The 18,758-nt window shown below is 47.1% G+C and overlaps 2 protein-coding genes across 2 annotated transcripts in view; both read left to right on the plus strand.

Annotated features, from left to right (window-relative positions):
* The window catches only part of LOC148143726 (uncharacterized), a 437,486-nt gene that overhangs the window by 309,799 nt on the left and 108,929 nt on the right, over positions 1-18,758 (plus strand). The window lies entirely within an intron of this gene.
* LOC148143735 (uncharacterized) overlaps positions 7,993-18,758 on the plus strand; it is a 59,991-nt gene continuing 49,225 nt past the window's right edge. The window contains exons 1-2 of the mRNA XM_087975712.1: positions 7,993-8,103; positions 17,296-17,680. Of these exons, the coding sequence (XP_087831838.1) occupies positions 7,993-8,103; positions 17,296-17,680 (496 nt within the window). The remainder of the gene's footprint in view (positions 8,104-17,295; positions 17,681-18,758) is intronic.

The raw sequence follows: 18,758 nt of genomic DNA on the forward strand, positions 1-18,758 counted from the left end.
AAATTCCCACATTCTGTTGGTCGAACTGTGATTTCACACTGAATCACAACATGTGTCACAGCGCAGACGGAGGCCATGCGGCCCACCTTCGCTCTGCTGGTTCTACACTGAAGTAAACGTGTGTCTCTATTCGTTTCATTCTCTCGCCTTCTCAGCGTAAATCTGCACATCTGAACGTGACCACCGAATTCCCTTTTGTGTCCATTGAATCTTCCTCTTTGTCAGTGTCAGACAGGGACTTACTGACCCTAACCACTCCCTGGAACGAAAACGTTCTTCCTCATGTCACTTTTCCTTCTTTACCTCGTGACTTTAAAATTCTGCCGAATCGTTGTGGATCCTTTCAGGTGTGGGAGCATTTTGACAACATTATTTCCTGTTTCTAGATCCCTCATGACTTGGAAAAGTTCGCTTCTCCGAGGAGAGCTGTCCCAATTTTCCAATCTACCTTGATTGCTGACATTCCTCAAACACCGCACCACTCACGTCAACCTGTTGAACACTATCTCCAGCCATTTCACTTCCCTGTTTTCCGCCTCATTCGTACTCCAGACAGCCCAAGCTCGTTTCACGAAGGTGTTTTTTGAGAAAATTAATCAGGCAGTTTTGCACAAGTCAAGTTAAAAAACGTGGGCTCGTCCGGGATTTGAACCCAGGATCTCTGTAAAGGTACAGTAAAGGATTCTAAGAGAGAATCATACACCTAGACCAACAAGGCAGAGAGCAGGCATTTGCCTACCGCCCCACTCCTCGAAGCCTTGCTCAGTATAAATGACACGAATCCGAAAATAAACGAAGTTAAGGCAATCGGAGTTCTTTTTTTTTAGATTAGATTACATTACAGTGTGGAAACAGGCCCTTCGGCCCAACGAGTCCACACCGACCCGCCGAAGCGCAAACCACCCTTTACCCCTACACATACTTACCTAACACTACGGGCAATTTAGCATGGCCAATTCACCTGACCTGCACATCTTTGGACTGTGGGAGGAAACCGGAGCACCCGGAGGAAACCCACGCAGACACGGGGAGAACGTGCACACTCCACACAGTCAGTCGCCTGAGGCGGGAAAACCCGAAAAGTAACGAAGTTTAACGACACGATCCCAAAAAGTAACGAAGGCAATCGGCGGTTCTTTAAACCGAAAAGTCACGAAGTTTAAATGACGCGACCCCAAAACAAACGAAGCTGAAGCAATCGGAGTTTTTTTTAAACCGAAAAGTAACGAAGTTTAATTGAAGCGACGAAAAGGTGGAATGTGTTGGTGAAATTGATGAAGTGTTCAACTTCCTCGTGGGAGCAGGAGGTGGCACCGATACAGTCATCAATGTAGCGGACGAAAAGGTGGGGAATGGTCCCGGTGTACCTCCAGAAGACTGACTTTTCTATGTACCCGACGAAAAGACAGGCATAGGTGGTGCCCACGTCTGTGCCCATGGCTACCCCTTTGGTCTGGCGAAAGTGGGAGGATTCAAAGGAGAACTTATTGAGGGTGAGAACCAGTTCAGCCAAATGAATGTGTGTAATTGGAGGGGTACCAGTGGGGACCCCAGGAGAGGAAGAAATTTGAAGGCCTTGGAGCCGCAGTGCTAGCCAGTGATATCCATGTGTTTTAAACTGCCTGTCTCGCATTGGTCAACCGCCCTCGCATCATAAAGACCATTGTGAGCTGTGGTTGGAGATTGACCAATTGGAATTCCTGGAGGACCGGAAGGCTTTTAGGTCTTCCTGTAAATCAGAACCCCCTATTGTCTGATTGCAGAAGTTGGATCATGAGTTCCTGAAGCTGCTGCTGCTGCGCCTCTCTCTCTGAATGAAGATTGAGCTTCACCCCAGACTGCTACTTCCTTCCTCTGTATGATATCTATGAGTACCACATACTCTTTTCTCAGCCTCTCCTTTTCCACTTATTTTCTCATTCTGAGGTTAACTTGTTGACTTTGCAGGAGATGAAAGTGGGGTAGAGTTTATAGGATGAGAGGGCTTTTTCCAGCTGCTCATGGTATTGGTGAGACCACAGCTCAAATATTCTGTGCATTTCTGGGTCATTTCCTTAAGGAGGGATGTACTTGTATTGGAAGCAGTTCAGAGAAGGTTCACTCAACTGATTCCTGGCATGAAGAGGATTGTCTTATGAGGAGAAGTTGAGCAGATTGGGTAAGCAGTCACTTGAAACCAGTTACTCAGTTTGGGGAATCAAAGTCTCACCCCTCACGCTGGAGAGAGACTGTGTACCCATTCTGTTGGTAATTTCAAACCCAGAGGGACACAAGGAAAGCTCTCCCCATGGGGAAACTGTGGAAATGTGGGGACTGTGGGAAAGGGTTCACTTCCCCGTCAGTGCTGGAGACTCATAGAAGCATTCACACAGGGAAGAGGCCATTCTCCTGCTCTGTGTGTGGGAAGGGATTCAGTTGGCTGTGCAATCAGCTGATGCACTGGCATGTTCACACCGGGGAGAAGCCATTCACTTGCTCCAAGTACAGGAATACATTCGTCAATTCTCCTGGCCTGCTGAAATATCCTTGGGTCCGCACTGGGGAGAGGCCGTTCACCTATTGTCACTGCAGGAAGAGGTTCATGAGTTCATCCACCCTGCAGACATACCAGTGGGTCCACACTGGGAGAGGCTGTTCTCCTGCCTTGAGTGCAGGAAGGGATTTAGTTGGGTGGACAACTTCCAGAGGCACTAGTGAGTTCATGTGCCATCACTGGGATCGAAGGTGCAATGGCCGAGTGGTATTATCAACTGGATTACTACCTCAACTTTGGGAACTCCCGGGTTTGAATCCCGCCATGGAAGATTGGAATTTGGTCAGAAATCTGGAGTTCAGAATCTAGTGATGAAACCATTTTCAGGGGGAAAACATCCTCATCTGATTCACTCATGATTTTTTTAGGGAAGGAAACTGCTGTTGTGGGAAAGGATTCACTCAGTCGTCCCAGATGCATCCTTTACCCGGTCTGGCCTACACATGACTCCAGACTCTCAGCAATATGGTCGACTTTAAACCCCGTCCCCACCCCTGCCCCCGGAAAATGAATGGGGAGAAACTTACTTGGATACAGTATATGGGTTGAAATTGCTGAGTGAGGCATTACTTCCTCCGGGTTAAGACTGTATCAAGGATTCAGTTACAAAGGGACGCCTCAGTGCTTACCAATAATAAAGCAACTGTGGTGGCAGGGGAGGTCAGGGGTGTGTGTGTGCGCTTTGAGCTTCAGCTGTTGAAGAAAAGGAAAGCTACTTTTTGTAATTTTTTTGCTGGAGAGATCATGAAGCTGTAACAAAGTTGGGTCGCAATAAAGGTTACCTAAATTCGGACTCAGACATTGAAAGATTTAAAATCCAACAGGTTTCTGTTTTAAAGCTGCTCACTCAGCTTCCAGCACTACGTTACCAAAGAAGTGTATCAGAAGGAGCAGTGAATCAGTAGCAAGTATCGTTAGAAACTGTTAAGATTTTCATCTCTGCAGGTACTGCATCGTTTCATCAGCATTGTAATGTTTACTGGCAGCAGCAGGAAGTGTTGTGGCTGTGTTCACGAGAAACAACGTTAAAAATCACATAACACCAGGATATAGTCCAACAGGTTTATTTGGGAGCACTAGCTTTCGGAGCGCTGCTCCGTCATCAGGTAGCTGTGGAGCAGGATCATAGGACACAGAATTTATCTCAAAAGATCAGTATCATGCAACTGAAATGATATATTGAACAAACCAAGATTGCTGTTAAGTCTTTCACCTTTTAGAATGGGTTGCAGGTTTCAGTTCATTAATATGCAAATCCTAGAACTTCTTTTAAGTCATATCCTCGAGATAAGTTAAGGGAGATAGGATCGTGAAGAAGGCGTTGGGTTTGCTTTCCTTTATTGGTCAGAGTATTGAGTAAAGGAATTGGGAGATCATGCTGCAGCTGTTCAGGACATTGGTTAGGCCACTGTTGGAATATTGCATGCAATTCTGGTCTCCTTCCTATCAGAAGGGTTACAGATTACATTATAGTGTGGAAACAAGCTACACAAGTCCACACCAACCCGCCGAAGCACAACCCACCCACTTACCCCTTACCTAACACTACGGGCAATTTAGCATGGCCTGCACATCTTTGTGACTGTGGGAGGAAACCCATGCAGACACGGGGAGAACGTGCAAACTCCACACAGTCAGTCGCCTGAGGCGGGAATTGAACCCGGGTCTCTGGCACTGTGAGACAGCAGTGCTACTCATTGTGCCACCGTGCCACCCATAAGATGTTGTGAAACTTGAAAGGGTTCAGAAAAGATTTACAAGGATGTTTCCAGGGATGGAGGATTTGAGTTGTAGGGAGAGGCTGAACAGGCTGGGGCTGTTTTCCCTGGAGCATCGGAGGCTGAGAGGTGACCTTATAGAGGTTTACAAAATTATGAGGGGCATGGATAGGATAAATAGACAAAGTATTTTCCCTGGGATCGGGGAGTCCAGAACTAGAGGACATTCCGTTTGGGTGAGAGGGGAAAGATATAAAAGAAACCTAAGGGGCAACTTTTTCACGCAGAGGGTGGTACGTGTATGGAATGAGCTGCCAGAGGATGTCGTGGAGGCTGGTACAATTGTAACATTTAAGAGGCATTTGGATGGGTATATGAATAGGAAGGGTTTGGAGGGATATGGGCTGGGTGCTGGCAGGTGGGATTAGATTGGGTTGGGATGTCTGGTCGGCGAAGACGGATTGGACCAAAGGGTCTATTTCCATGCTGTACATCTCTAAGACTCTATGACTCTATTTTAAAGAAAGAAGTGACAGCTCAGACAATGCATGGAAGGTGTGAGGTTCAAGTCTGTCAGCATCCTAATCTTGAGTCAGACTGGTTCTATTTCCAAAGTAGGAATTTATAAAATTATTACATGCATTGACTGCCTGCAGATTGTGCACTTTTTGAGCAAAATACAATGTATTTGCAAATATAATTCCGCAAATTCACCCTATTGATTTACGTGCATGTGTGTGTGTATGAGTGTGTGTGTGTGTGTGTGTGTGTGTGTGTGTGTGTGTGTGTGTGAGTGAGAGAGAGAGAGAGAGAGAGAGAGAGAGACTGTATAGTGTAGTGGAGTCACATATAGTGTGACATCAACCCAAGGTCCATTTGAAGCCATCCTCATGTCTATTGATACCCAAGTTTGGAATCCAAGTAGAACTTAGCCTCTGCTCGGCCACCAGAAATGATTAAGCAGTTACACAACACACATTGGAGAGTGTAAGGTGGGACTTGTCTTTTGATTTGCAGAAGGTGGGAGGCTCTGGATGCTGTGATCCAGGGCAAACACATGCTGGTGGACATTTGGCTCAGAGAATGGAGCTGAAAGCCAGGCTGCAGACCTTTTATGAAAAAAATAACCAGACATTTTATTTCAGGAGTTGGTCATTCCTCTCCGGACAGACCCTTCTGATTGACCCTGTCCACTGACTCAGGAGGTGTGAGCGTGGATGAGGCAGGTTAAGGGGATCTGAGAGAGGGCTGCAAGGGAGTGGAAGAGCGAACTGGCTGGGTGCTGGGAGTACGAACAACATTGGGGAGGTGGTGGTAAGGGACAGAATAGTGACAGGGATTGTCTCCGGTCTCCGCAATTGGTAGCAGGAGGCCAGATGACATCGGTGTCTATCTGGTGCCAGGATTCGAGAACTAATGTGTTCAGGGCTGAAGATTAGATTAGATTACTTACAGTGTAGAAACAGGCCCTTCGGCCCAACAAGTCCACACCGACCCGCCGAAGCGAAACCCACCCATACCCCTACATTTACCCGCTACCTAACACTATGGGCAATTTAGCATGGCCAATTCACCTGACCTGCACATTTTTGGACTGTGGGAGGAAACTGGAGCACCCGGAGGAAACCCACGCAGACACGGGGAGAACGTGCAAACTCCACACAGTCAGTCGCCTGAGGCGGGAATTGAACCCGGGTCTCTGGCGCTGTGAGGCAGCAGTGCTAACCACTGTGCCACCGTGCCGCCCCAAGATGTGGGGAAAGGGAGGTTACAGCAGGTGTGGTCCACAAATGTCAGGAGAGAGCCTCTGCTGAGGCTGCGTGAAAAGTTAAAAGCTAACTCTGGACGGCACAGTGGTTCAGTGGTTAGTACCGCTGCCTCACAGTGCCAGGGGTTCATGTTTGATTCCATCCTTGGGCAACTGTGTGTGTGGACTTTGGCACGTCCTCCTCCTTGTGTCTGTGTCGGTTACCTGCGAGTGCTCTGGTTTCCTCCCACAGTCCAAAGATCTGCAGTTTAGGGTGGATTGGCCTTGCTGAAGTGTGCAGCTTAGAGTGGGTTAGCCATGAGGAACTGCAGGGCTGTAGGGTCAGCAGATGGGTCTGGATGGGATGCTATTTGGAATGTCATTGTGAATTCGATGGGCCGAATGGCCTGTCAGAATTATGATTCTACTGCTTTTGCCACGTATATATTGAGAAATGATTGACACAGGTCTGCTGTGGGAGGAGTGGGTTCCAGTTCGTGAGATATCAACACCGGTCCTGGGGAAGGTGGGATTTGGGCAGTCTCTCCCCTCCACCCTCTGCCCCCCTGTCCAATCTCTCCTCACCCACTGTCCCCGTCCATTCTCTCTCAACCCCCACCCTCTGCCCTGCATTCTCTTCCTCCCCACCTCTGCCCACCAGTCTTTCTCTTTCCCTCACCATCGGTCCCCACATCTTCTCCATCCCCATCACCCTCTGTTCCCCCCAGTGTTCTCATCCTCCCACCCTCTGTCCCCCTGTCAATTATCTCTCTCACCCCTTGACACTCTGCCCCCTCTGTCCATTCTCTCTCCTTCTCTTCCACCCACTCCCTGTCCTTGCGGATGCCTCAAACCCTCTTCGATCGCTGTATCAAACCCTTCTAGGAAGAGAGAAAGAGAATGGATGTTGATGACTCTACCTGGTAGACACGGCTGCACGAGAAATGACTGATCTTTAAAATTGAGAATAGCTAAAATTATATATTCAGAAATATCATGAAAGCATGTTCAACTTTATAGAAAAGCTGCAGACATCTTTCTGAAACTTGCATTCAAATATGTCCAGTTAGTCCACAGTTGAGGACAGGGTGTAATTTGTGGATGGCCTATTCCTAGTCTTGTGAAATTGATTCTGACTATGCAGAAATAAAACCATAGAGTTGTACAAACCCGTCGGTCCATGCTGACCAGGTATCCTAAATTAATCTTGACCCATATACACATCCAAATGTCTTTTAAATTTTGTAATTGTACCAGCCTCCACCACTTCTTCTGGCAGCTAATTCAATACATGCACCACCCTTTGCGTGAAAAATTTGCCCCTTAGGTCCTTTTAATATCTTTCCCCTCTCACCCAAAATGAATGCCCTCTAGTTCTGGACTCTCCCACCCCAGTGAAAAGACCTTGTGTATTTAACCTGTCAATGCCCCTCATGATTTTATAAATCTCTATAAGGTTTTATAAACCCTCAGCATCCAACGCTGTATGAAAAACAGCCCCAGCCTATTCAGCCTCTCCCTGCAACTGAACCCCTCCAACCTTTGCAACATATTTGTAAATCGTTTTTGAACCCATCTAAGTTTCACAACATCATTGCTACTCATGATTAATAGGCTGTGAACAATCTATCTTGTTCAGGGCATAAGAGGGGGCATTTGTTGAGGGGAATTAACTTTCAAACTGTTTTTTTTCTGACCCTGAGGTCCCTTTAAATCTTTTCCCTCTCAACCGAAATCTATGCCTCTAGGGGACTCCCCTACCCTGGGGAAAAGACAGTCAAACGTTGAAGAGTCACACAAAATGCAAACGCAATAACATGTCGAGCTACAGGTTTAAAAAAATGTGGCTTCAGCTTTTTTTAACTCCTGTTGACATTTGACATTCGGGTACAAAATCTTGTCAGCAACACCAGCATCGCCACAGACCACACTGCGCATACACCTCGGTGTCAGAAAGTACTGCGCATGTTCGGCGGCGTTAACAAGACCTGCGCATGCCCACGCTGTCCGCAAATACGGACCGCGACCTTCTTTTGATGGGCCAATGGGGAGCTCGGGATGACCGGAAGGAGCCTGGTTCCTTTGTCAATCAGAGCCTTGCTATTGTCTGAATACGGAAGTTTGCCCATGAGCTTCTGAAGCTGCTACTGCTGTTGTTCCTCTCTGAATGAAGATTGAGCTTCACCCCAGACTGCAACTTCTTTCCTCTGTCCAACATCTGTGAGTACGGCACTCTCTTTTCTTACCCCCTTTTCCATTTGTTTTCATTCTGGGGTTCAATTTTTGTTTTGCAGCAATTGAAAGGGAAGGGAGTGAATCCCGGCGAGGGGAGAGAGTCTGGAAAAGTTGGTCCAAGATTGTGTCTCAGTTAGCAAACACGTGGCAAATGTAGTAGCACAATGTGAAGTTATCGCATTTGCTGTTTTTAAAAAAAAAAGCAGAAAGGAGACGCATTCCTTAAATAGTGATATATTGGGATGTGAAGAAAGTGAGGACTGCATATGCTGGAGATCAGAGTCGAAAAGTGAAGCGCTGGAAAAGCATAGCAGGTTCAGGCAGCATCTGAGGAGCAGGAGATTCGACGTTTCAGGCTCGAGCCCTTCATCAGGAATGATGTGTTGATGTACAAACAGGCCTCAGCGTCCTTCTATACCAGCAAGCAATGAGCAAGGCAAGTGGTACATTAGCAAGAGGAATTCAGAGGTGGCGATGTCTTCCTGCAGTTGGGGGTGGGGTTCATTGAATATATTCAAGGCTGAGTTCATTTGAATTTTCGACAACAAGGAAGTGGATGGTCATGGGGGGAGGCAAGAAAATGGGTTTAAGACCAGTATAGAACAGTTAGACAGTCAGACAGTGCAGAAACAGACTGTTCTGTCCAACTAGTCCATGCTGACTATGTTCTCAAACTAACCTAGTTGCACCTGCCAGTGTTTGGCCCATATCCCTCTGAACCATTCGTGTTCATGTACTGATCCAAATGCTTTTTAACCCTTTTAACTGGACTACATCCACCACTTGAACTGAATTGAATTTATTTATTGTCACATGTACTGAGGCACAGTGAAAAGCGTTGTCTTGCGATCACATAGTTAAGTAGCATAGTAAATAATAGGTAAACAGCGGCAAAAACAAAAACAAAGGTTCAGGCAAATCCTGAGAGTCCATTCAGTGTTCTAACAACAGTAGGGTAGAAACTGTTACAAAACTGGCTGGTGCGTTTGTTCAGGCTTCTGTACCTTCTCCTCGATGGTAGAGGTTGTAGACAAACATTGCCAGAGTGGGATGGATCTTTAAGAATGCTGGTGGCTTCCCTTGACAGCAGGCCTGGTAGATGGATTCTATAGATGGGAGGTTGGCCTTTGTGATTGTCCGGGCTGAGTTCACCACTCTCTGTTACCGTCTCCAATCTTGAATGGTACAGTTGCCATACCAGGTCGTGATACATCCAAGACAGCTTGTTGTGGATGACCGCTCCCAGGAGCTTGACACTCTCCTCTCATTCCACCTCTGTGCTGTTAATGTGTATGGGGGCATGAGTAACAGCCCGCCAAAAGTCAATAACGAGTTTCTTGATTTTGCTAGCATTGAGATCTAGTTTGTTTTCAGTGCATCCTTTTTCCAGGTCTTCCATCTCCCGTCTGCAGTCTGTTTTGTTGCCATCTGAGATTTGACTGACTATAGTGGTGCCAGTGAACTTGTAAATGGCATTAGTCTTGCATTTGGTGACGCAGTCATGGGTATACAGTGAGTACAGTAGGGGGCTGAGTATGCACCCCTGGAGGGCTCCAGTGTTGAGTGTTAGTGAGGATCAAATATTGTCCCCAGTCTTCACTGATTGTGGCCTGTGGGTCAGGAAACTGAGGATCCAGTTGCAGAGAGTGGGGCTTAGTCCGAGATCACTAAGTTTAGTAATCAGTCTCGAAGGGATAACAGTGTTGAAGGCTGAACTGTAGTCAAGTAGGATTCTTATGTACCTGTTCTTGGTGTCAAGATGTTCTAGGGAGGAGGGAAGGGCAAATGATATGGCATCTGACGTGGATCCCAATTTGCCGATAGGCAAATTGGAGTGGGGCAAGAGTAGTGGGAAGGCTGGAGTTGATTAATGCTATGACCAACTTTACAAAGCAATTCATGACCACCGAAGTTAGGACAACTGGGTGGTAGTCATTGAGAAGTGCTGCATGAGTCTTCTGAGGCACAGGGATGATGTTGGCCCTCTTGAAACAGGCAGGGACAATGGCCTGCTGCAGGGAGAGGTTGAAGGTGTGCGAGAAGACTTCTGTCAGTTGATCTTCCCATGCTCTGAGTGCACGGCCTGGTCCTACGTCTGATCCCATCGCTTTCCTTGGATTCACACGAAGGAAAACTGATCTGACCTCTGGGCTTTCTCTGGACATTCATTCCACACACAAACTACTCTCTTAAAAAAGGGTGCTTCTGATGTCTTTTTAAAATCTTTCTCCTCTGGCCTTAAAAATGTGCACCCTAATCTTGATGCTCACATCTGAGCGAAAGGACATCTCTATCCTTCGTGATTTTATAATCCTCTGTGAGGTCACCTCTGTGCTCCAGTGAAAAAAAATCCCAGTGTATCCACCTAGATGTAGGTAGATTAATATCCAGTCATGATCTGTTGAATGCTGGTGCAGGCTTGAAAGACCAAATGGCCGACTCCTGCTCCCAAGTTTCTCTCACTGTGTCCAGAACAGCAAGAGACCATAAGACACAGGAGCAGAAATTAGGCCAATCAGCCCACTGGGTCTGCTCCACCATTCAATCATGGCTGATAAGTTTCTTAACCCCATTCTCCAGCTTTCTCCCCTTGATACTCAAGAACCTATCATCTGTTTCAGTCTTAAATATACTCAGTGACTTGGCTACCGCAGCTTTCTGTGGCAGTAAATTTCATAGATTCGCCACTGTCTGGCTGAAGAAGTTTCTCCTTATCTCCGTTCGAAAAGATCTTCCGTTTACTCGAAGACTGTGCCCTCGAGTCCCCATCTCTCCTACCACTGGAAACATCTCCCCCAACATGCACTCTGTCCAAGCCATTCAGCATTCTTATGTTTCAATTAAATCCCCCCTGAGTGTAGGCCTGTTAATCAGCATGAACCAGACTTTCCAGGATGAGGCAGAGCAGGGATTAGGTTCAGTAAAATGAGAATGAAAGGAGAGTGTGTGGGATGGAGATTTTCAGCTTTTAGGGAATAAGGGAGGAAAGAGAGTTTGCTATAAATTATAATCGATCGGATGGAATAATGGACCGAGGATTGGCAGATGGAGTTTAATTTAGACGAACGTGAGGTGTTGCATTTTAGGAAAGCAATCCAGGACTTAACCAGTTAATGGGGAATGTTGCTAGTGAGGGTGAGAATAGGTGGACAGGGCAGATGAATGCGTGGCTGAGGAACTGGTGCATGGGAGAAAGGATCCAAAAATGTGAATATTGGAATCTCTTCTGGGGTAGAAAAGACCTGGACAAGAAGGATGGATTGCACCCGAATTGGAAGGGGACTAATATTTTGCGGCGAGATTTGCGAGAGCTGCTCAGGAGGATTTAAACTAGTAAGGTAGGGGTGGGTGGGGGGCACGGATTGCTGGGACCCAGAGAAATAGTGAGGAAAGAGATCAGTCTGTGACTGGTCCAGTTGGGAAAGGGACTGAGTTAAACAATCAGAGCAGGAAGTAACAAAGCAGAGAACAAGGTAGGACTGGTAAATTAAACTGCATTTATTTCAATTGCAAGAGGCCGAACAGGGAAGGCAGGTGATGGTTAGGAACTTGGGACTGAGATATCATGCAGTTACAGAAACATGGCTCAAGGATGGACAGCACTGGCAGCTTAATGTTCTAGAACACACATGGTATTGGAAGGATAGAAAGGGGGGCAGGAGAGGAGGGAGAGTGGCTTTTTTGATAAGGGATATATTACTGTGCTTAGGGAGGATGTTCCTGGGAATACATGCAGGAAGCTTATTTGGGTGGAACTGAGAAATAAGAAAAGGGATGATCACCTTATTGGGATTTTATTAAAGACTCCCTAATAGTCAGAGGGAAATTGAGAAAAAAATTGTAAGGAGATTTCAGCTATCTGTAATAATAATAGGGTTGTTATGGTCAGGAATTTTAACTTTCCGAACATAGACTGGGACTGCTATAGTGTTTAAAGGCAGTACAAAGGCAGTTGGAGTATACTTAAGAGTAAACTCAGGAGGGCAAAAAGGGAACATGAGATAGCTTCGACAAGTAGAGTTAAGGAGGAATTTAAATGTGTACAAGAAAATTTTCTGATTCAGTAAGTGGATGGTCTGACTAGTGAAGGTGCAAACCGTGACCTACTCTTGGGAAATAAGGCAGGGCAGGTGACTGAGCTATCAGTGGAGGAGCACTTTGGGGCCAGTGACCATAATTCTATGAGCTATAAAAGAGTGATGATAAAGTATAGACCAGATCTAAATTGGAAGATGGCTAACTTGGTATTAGGCAAGATCTTTCAAAAGCTAACTGGGAGCAGATGTTCGCAGGTAAAGGGATGGCTAGAAAATGGGAAGCCTTCAAAAATAAGAAACTGAGAGTCCAGAGACAGTATATTCCTGTTAGGGTGAAAGGGGAAAAACTAGGCTAAAAACAAGGACTGCAGATGCTGGAAACCAGATTCTAGATTAGATGAAGGACTTTTGCCCAAAACATCGATTTTCCTGCTCCTCGGATGCTGCCTGAACTGCTGTGTTTTTCCAGCACCACTCTCATCTGGAACCCAGGGTGAAAGGGGAGGCTGGTAGGTGTAGTGAATGCTGAATGACTAGAGGAATTGAGGTTTTGGTTCAGAGAAAGAAGGAAGCATATGACAAGTATAGACAGGAGAGATCGAGTGAATCCAGACAGTATAAAGCAGTTGGAGTATACTTAAGTGTAAACTCAGGAGGGCAAAAAGGGAACATGAGATAGCTTCGACAAGTAGAGTTAAGGAAAATCCAAAGGGTTTTTATAAATACATTAAGGAGAAAAGGGTAACTGGGGAGAGAACAGGGCCCCTCAAAGATCAGCAAGACAGCCTATGTGTGGAGCTGCAGGAGTTGGGGGAGATAATAAACAAGTATTTTGCATCAGTGTTTACTGCAGGGAAGGACATGGAAGAAATAGAATGTGTGGAAATAGATGATGATATCTTGAAAAATGTAAAAATGTCCATACTACAAAGGAGGTGGTGCTGGATGTCTTGAAATACATGCAAGTGGATAAATCCCCAGAACCTGATCAGTTGTACCCTAGAACTCTGTGGGAAGCTAGAGAAGTGATTGCTGGGTCCCTTGCTGAGGTATTTGTACCATCGATAGTCACAAGTGAGGTGATGAAAGACTGGAGGTTGTGTAAAGTGGTACCAATATTTAAGAAAGATTGCAAGGAAAAGCCAGGGAACTATCAACCAGTGAGCCTGACATTGCCGGAGGGCAAGTGGTTGGAGGTAATCCTGAGGGACAGGATTTACATGTATTTGGAAAGGCAAGGACTGATTAGGGATTGTCAGCATGGCTTTGTGCGTGAGAAATCATGCCTCACGAACTTGATTGAATTTTTTGAAGAAGCAACAAGGGATTGACAAGAGCAGTCGACATGATCTCCATGAACTTCAGAAAGGCATTCAACAAGGTTCCTCATGAGAGACTGGTTAGCAAGGTTAGATCTCGAGAAATACAGGGAGAACTAGCCATTTGAATACAGATCTAGCTTGAAGGTAGTAGACAGAGAGTGGTGGTGAAGGGTTGATTTTCAGACTGGAGGCCTGTGACCAGTGTTGTGCCACATGGATTGGTGCTGGTCCCACTACTTTTCATCATTCATATGAATGATTTGGATGTGAGCATAAGAGGTATAGTTAGTAAGTTTGCAGATGACACCAAAATTGGAGGTTTAGTGGACAGCAAATAAGGTTACCTCAGATGACAATGGGATTTTGATCCGATGGGCCAATGGGCTAAGGAATGGCAGATGGAGTTTAATTTAGATAAATGTGAGGTACGACATTTGGAAAAGCAAATCAGGTAAGGTCTGAGGGAGTGTTGCTGAACAAAGAGACCTTGGAGTGCAGGTTCATAGAATCTTGACAATAGAGTCGCAGGTAGATAGAACAGTGAGGAAGGCATTTGGTATGCCTTCCTTTATCGGTCAGAGCATTGGGTAGGAAAGTTGAGAGGTCACGTTGCAGCTGTATAGGACACTGGTTAGGCCACTTTCGGAATATTGTGTGCAATTCTGGTCTCCTTCCTAACAGGAGGATGCTGTGAAACTTGAAAGGGTTCAGAAAAGATTTACAAGAATGTTGCCAGGTTTGGAGGATTTTAGCTATCTGGAGAGGCAGAATAGACTCGGGCTGTTTTCCTGGAGCGTCAGAAGCTTTTTTGGGGGTGGGGGGGGGGGGGGGGGGGTGACCTTCGACACGTTTATTCTATCAATAATCCTCATGATTTTATAAACAGACAAGGTCTTCTCCCTGGGTTGTGGAGGCCAGAACTAGAGGGCATAGGTTCAGAGATAGAGGGGAAATTTTAATAGGGACCTCAGGGACAAGTGTTTCATGCAGAGGGTGGTGAATGTATGGAATGAGTGTCAGAGTAAGTGATGGAGGATGGTACAACTAAGGCATTTAAAAGTCATCTGGATGGGTATATGAATAGGAAAGGTTTAGAGCGATAGTGGCCAAGTCCTGGCAAATGGGACGAGATTAGGTTAGGATAACTGGTCGGCATGGACGAGTTGGACTAAAGGGTCTGTTTCCGTGCTGTACACCTCTACGGCTTTACTTCAGGACTCTGAAATTGTTCATGAAAACCACTTCAGTAATCTGCCCAGTTTTAAGACTACAATATACAGGAGCAGAATGAGGCCATTTGGCCCATTGAGTCTGCTCCACCAGTCGATCATGGCCGATATGTTTCTCAACCCCATTCTGTTGCCTTCTCCTCGTAACTCTTGATCCCCTTACTTATCAAAGACCTATCCATCCCTGTCTTAAATGCCCTCAACGACTTGGCCTCCACAGCGCTCTGCAGCAATGAGATCCACAGATTCACCATCCTCAGGCTGCAGAATTTCCTCCTCATCTCAGTTCTGAAGGCATTCCTTCACCCTGAGCCTGTGTCCTCTGGTCCTCGTTTCTCCTACTGGTGGAAACATCTTCCCCACATCCACTGTATCCAGTCAGAGTCACGCAGCACGGAAACAGATCCTTCGGTCCAACCAGTCCATGTTGACCATAATCCCAAACTAAACTAGTCCCACCTACATGTACTTGGCCCAATATCCCTCTGAACATTTCTTATTCATGTACTTATCCAAATGTCATTTAAATGTTGTGACTGTAGGCGCATCTACCACTTCCTCTGGAAATTCATTCCACACGTGGAGCACTCTGTGTAAAAATGATGCCCCTTATTTTGTTTTTAAATCTCTCTGTTCTCACCTTAAAAATATGTCCACTAGTCTTGAAATCCCTCATTCCAGGGAAATGACTCCTGGCATTCACCTTCTCTGTATCCAGCAAGATTTTATAAATCTCAAAGAAGACCTGAAATGTTAGCTTGCTCTCTCTATGTGGACGCTGTCTGACCAGCTGTGATCTATAGCATTTGTTGTTTTCAGGACGGATTCCAGCATCTGTCACAATGCGCTCCTAAATGTTGGCTACCTCTTTCCAGATCCTTTGAGTCTCAACGTTACTCAACAATCCACTGTGCGGTACAGTCAATAAAGTTCCACATTGCATCTCTTTCAGCACACACGGGCAGCACGTGGCTCAGTGGTTACACTGCTGCCTCACAGCACCAGGGACAAGGATTTGACTCCAGCTTCAGGTGACTGTCTGTCTGTGTGGAGTTTGCACATTGTCCCCCCTCCCCCCCCCGCGTAGCTGTGTGGGTTTCATTTAGATGCTCCGGTTTCCTCCCACAGTCCAAAGATGTACAGGTTAGGGTGAATTGGCCATGCTAAATTGCCCCATAGAGTTCAGGGATGTGTGGATTAGGTATATTAGTCGGAGGTAAATGGAGAGTTGTTGGGCCAAATGGCCTCATTCCGCACTGTAGGGATTCGATGTGGCAACCCCCCAGCTGTTTGCATTTCCTGTGGGGAAGTGGGGACGGGCCGAAAGTTCAGTGTGTGTGAAGTGAAAATTAAACGTAGTGCTTTGCTTGAGCTCAAGCTGAGTGACTTGGTGGCAGGACTGGAAAAAGAAGGTACGGTGTCTGTGGTTAGTGATGCTGCCTCACGGCATCAGAGAGCCAGATACAATTCCAGCCTCGGGGCCGTTGTCTGTGTGGATATTGCACATTCTCCGTCTGGTGTTTGCGGCGGATTTCTTCCAGTGTACCTGTTTCTTCCCACTATCCAAAGATGTGCAGGTTTGGGTGAATTAGCCATGTTAAATTGTCCATAGTGTCCAGGATGTGTAGGTTAGATGCATTAATCAGGTGTAAATGTAGAGCAATCAGAGTAGGGTAATGGTGCTTTCAATTTCATGGAATGAGAAAAGAAAAGAATGTTCCGCATAAAGTAGAATTGCTTGTTCTGAATTTCTACCCTGACTGACAGTGATGACTTTCGTAATCTGTTTTTTTCCAGTGCATTTGAAGATTTGAAGACTGAAGTTTCAAATTCAGTAGTTGAAGGGCTTATGCCCGAAACAGCAACTCTCCTGCTCTCTGGATGCTGCCTGACCTGCTGTGTATTTCCAGCACCACACATTTTGACTGACTCTCCAGCATCTGCAGTCCTCATTTTCATGTCAATGACAGACAGTCAATCAATCCATTGGGACTGTAATGATTTTCGACTATGATTCTGTGAGAAGGAGCAAAACTCTTTGTTTTGTGTTTCTGTTTCAGTACGCTTTCAGCATCAGTGGAGCTGGATGAGAGACGCTACTGTGGCAGCGCATTGAATGTGCAGCCTGTAACAATTTTGCAGCCTGGAAAGAGGAATTCACGGCGGGGAGGGTTTGTACATGCGTTTGTGTGCAGCTGAAGCTTTGGCCATGGAGAAACCAGAGGAATCTCACCCCATGGAGAAACCGTGGAAGTGTGGTGACTGCGGGAAAGGCTTCAGTGTCCCATCTGCCCTGGAAATTCATCAGCGCAGTCACACCAGGGAGAGGCGGTTCTCCTGCCCAGAGTGTGGGAAGGGATTTATCCGCTCTTCCCACCTGCTGGACCACCGCCGAGTCCACACTGGGGAGACCATTCACCTGCCCCGAGTGCGGGAACAGCTTCACCCACTCCTCCCACTTGCTGGCGCATCAGCGTGTCCACACCGGGGAGAGGCCCTTCCCCTGCTCTGATTGTGGGAAGGCCTTTAGCAAATCCTCTGACCTGCTGAAGCACCAGCGGGTCCACTCGGGGGAGAGGCCATTCAGTTGCCCCGAGTGCGGGAAGGCCTTTAGCGATTCCTCTGCCCTGCTGAGGCACCAGTGCGTCCACACAGGCAAGAAGCCGTTCCCCTGCCCTGAATGTGGGAAGGGCTTCAGCAGTTCCTCCTTCCTGCTGACACACCAGCGGGTCCACACTGGGGAGAGGTCGTTTGCCTGCCCTGAGTGTGGGAAGAATTTTCCCCAGCCCTCCCAACTGCTGACCCACCGGCGGGTCCATACCGGGGAGAAGCCATTCTCCTGCTCAGTGTGCGGGAAGGGCTTTGCGGTCTCCTCCAACCTCGTGGCCCACCAGTGGGTCCACACGGGGGAAAGAGGCCCTTCAGCTGTCGCGAGTGCGGGAAGGCTTTCAGCAATTCCTCCCACCTGCTGCGGCACCAGCGGGTCCACACGGGGGAGAAGCCGTTCTCCTGCCCAGAGTGCGAGAAACGCTTTAACCGCTCCTCCCACCTACTGACCCACCAGCGGGTCCACATGGGAGAGTGGCCATTCTATTGCCGAGTGCAGGAAGGGCTTCAGCAATTCTTCTGCTCTGCTGACCCATCGGCGGGTCCATACAGGGGAGAGGCCATTCAGCTGCCCTGAGTGTGGTAAGAGGTTCACATTTTCCAGCAACTTGCGAAGACACCAGCGGGGGCACCAGTGCTCCCAGCAATCGGATTCAGTCAGTGACGCTACTGTAGACTAAATCTTGCCCCATTCTTGCAATGGGTGCAGTGGGAAAGTTGGTGGGCTTTTTAAAAAAAAAATTCTGGACTGCACACCGCCTCGCACCCCCAACTGCAACCCCACAGTGGCTCAGGGCGGCATGGTGGCTCAGTGGTTAGCACAGCTGCCTCATAGAGCCATGGACCGGATTTGATTCTACTCTTGGGGAGACTGAATGGAGTTTGTACGTTCTCCTGCCGTGTCTGCGTGGGTTTCCTCAGGGTGTTCCGGTTTGCTCCCACAATACAAAGATGTACAAGTTAGGGTGAGTTAGCCTAGCTAAATTGTCCATAGTGTTCAGGGATGTGTCAGCGTGGTAAATGTAGACTGGTCAAGAGTGTGGTGCTGGAAAAGCACAGCAGATCGGGCAGCATCTGATGCGCAGGAGCATCGACGTTTTGGGCATAAGTCCTTCCTCAGCAATGATGCCTGAAACATTGATTCTCCTGCTCTTCGGATACTGCCTGATCTGCTGTGCTTTTCCAGCACCACACTCTCGACTGTGATCTTCAGCATCTGCAGTCCTCACTTTCTCCAAGTAAATGTAAAGTAATAGGGTTAAGAGAATGGATCTGGGTGGGTAACTCTACGGAAGGTTGGTGTTGCCTTGTTGGGCCAAAGGGCCTGTTT

Source organism: Chiloscyllium plagiosum, unplaced genomic scaffold, assembly GCF_037043375.1.
Source record: "Chiloscyllium plagiosum isolate Xiang-an unplaced genomic scaffold, Cpla_swu_hap1 HiC_scaffold_27, whole genome shotgun sequence".
NCBI classification, from domain to species: domain Eukaryota; kingdom Metazoa; phylum Chordata; class Chondrichthyes; order Orectolobiformes; family Hemiscylliidae; genus Chiloscyllium; species Chiloscyllium plagiosum.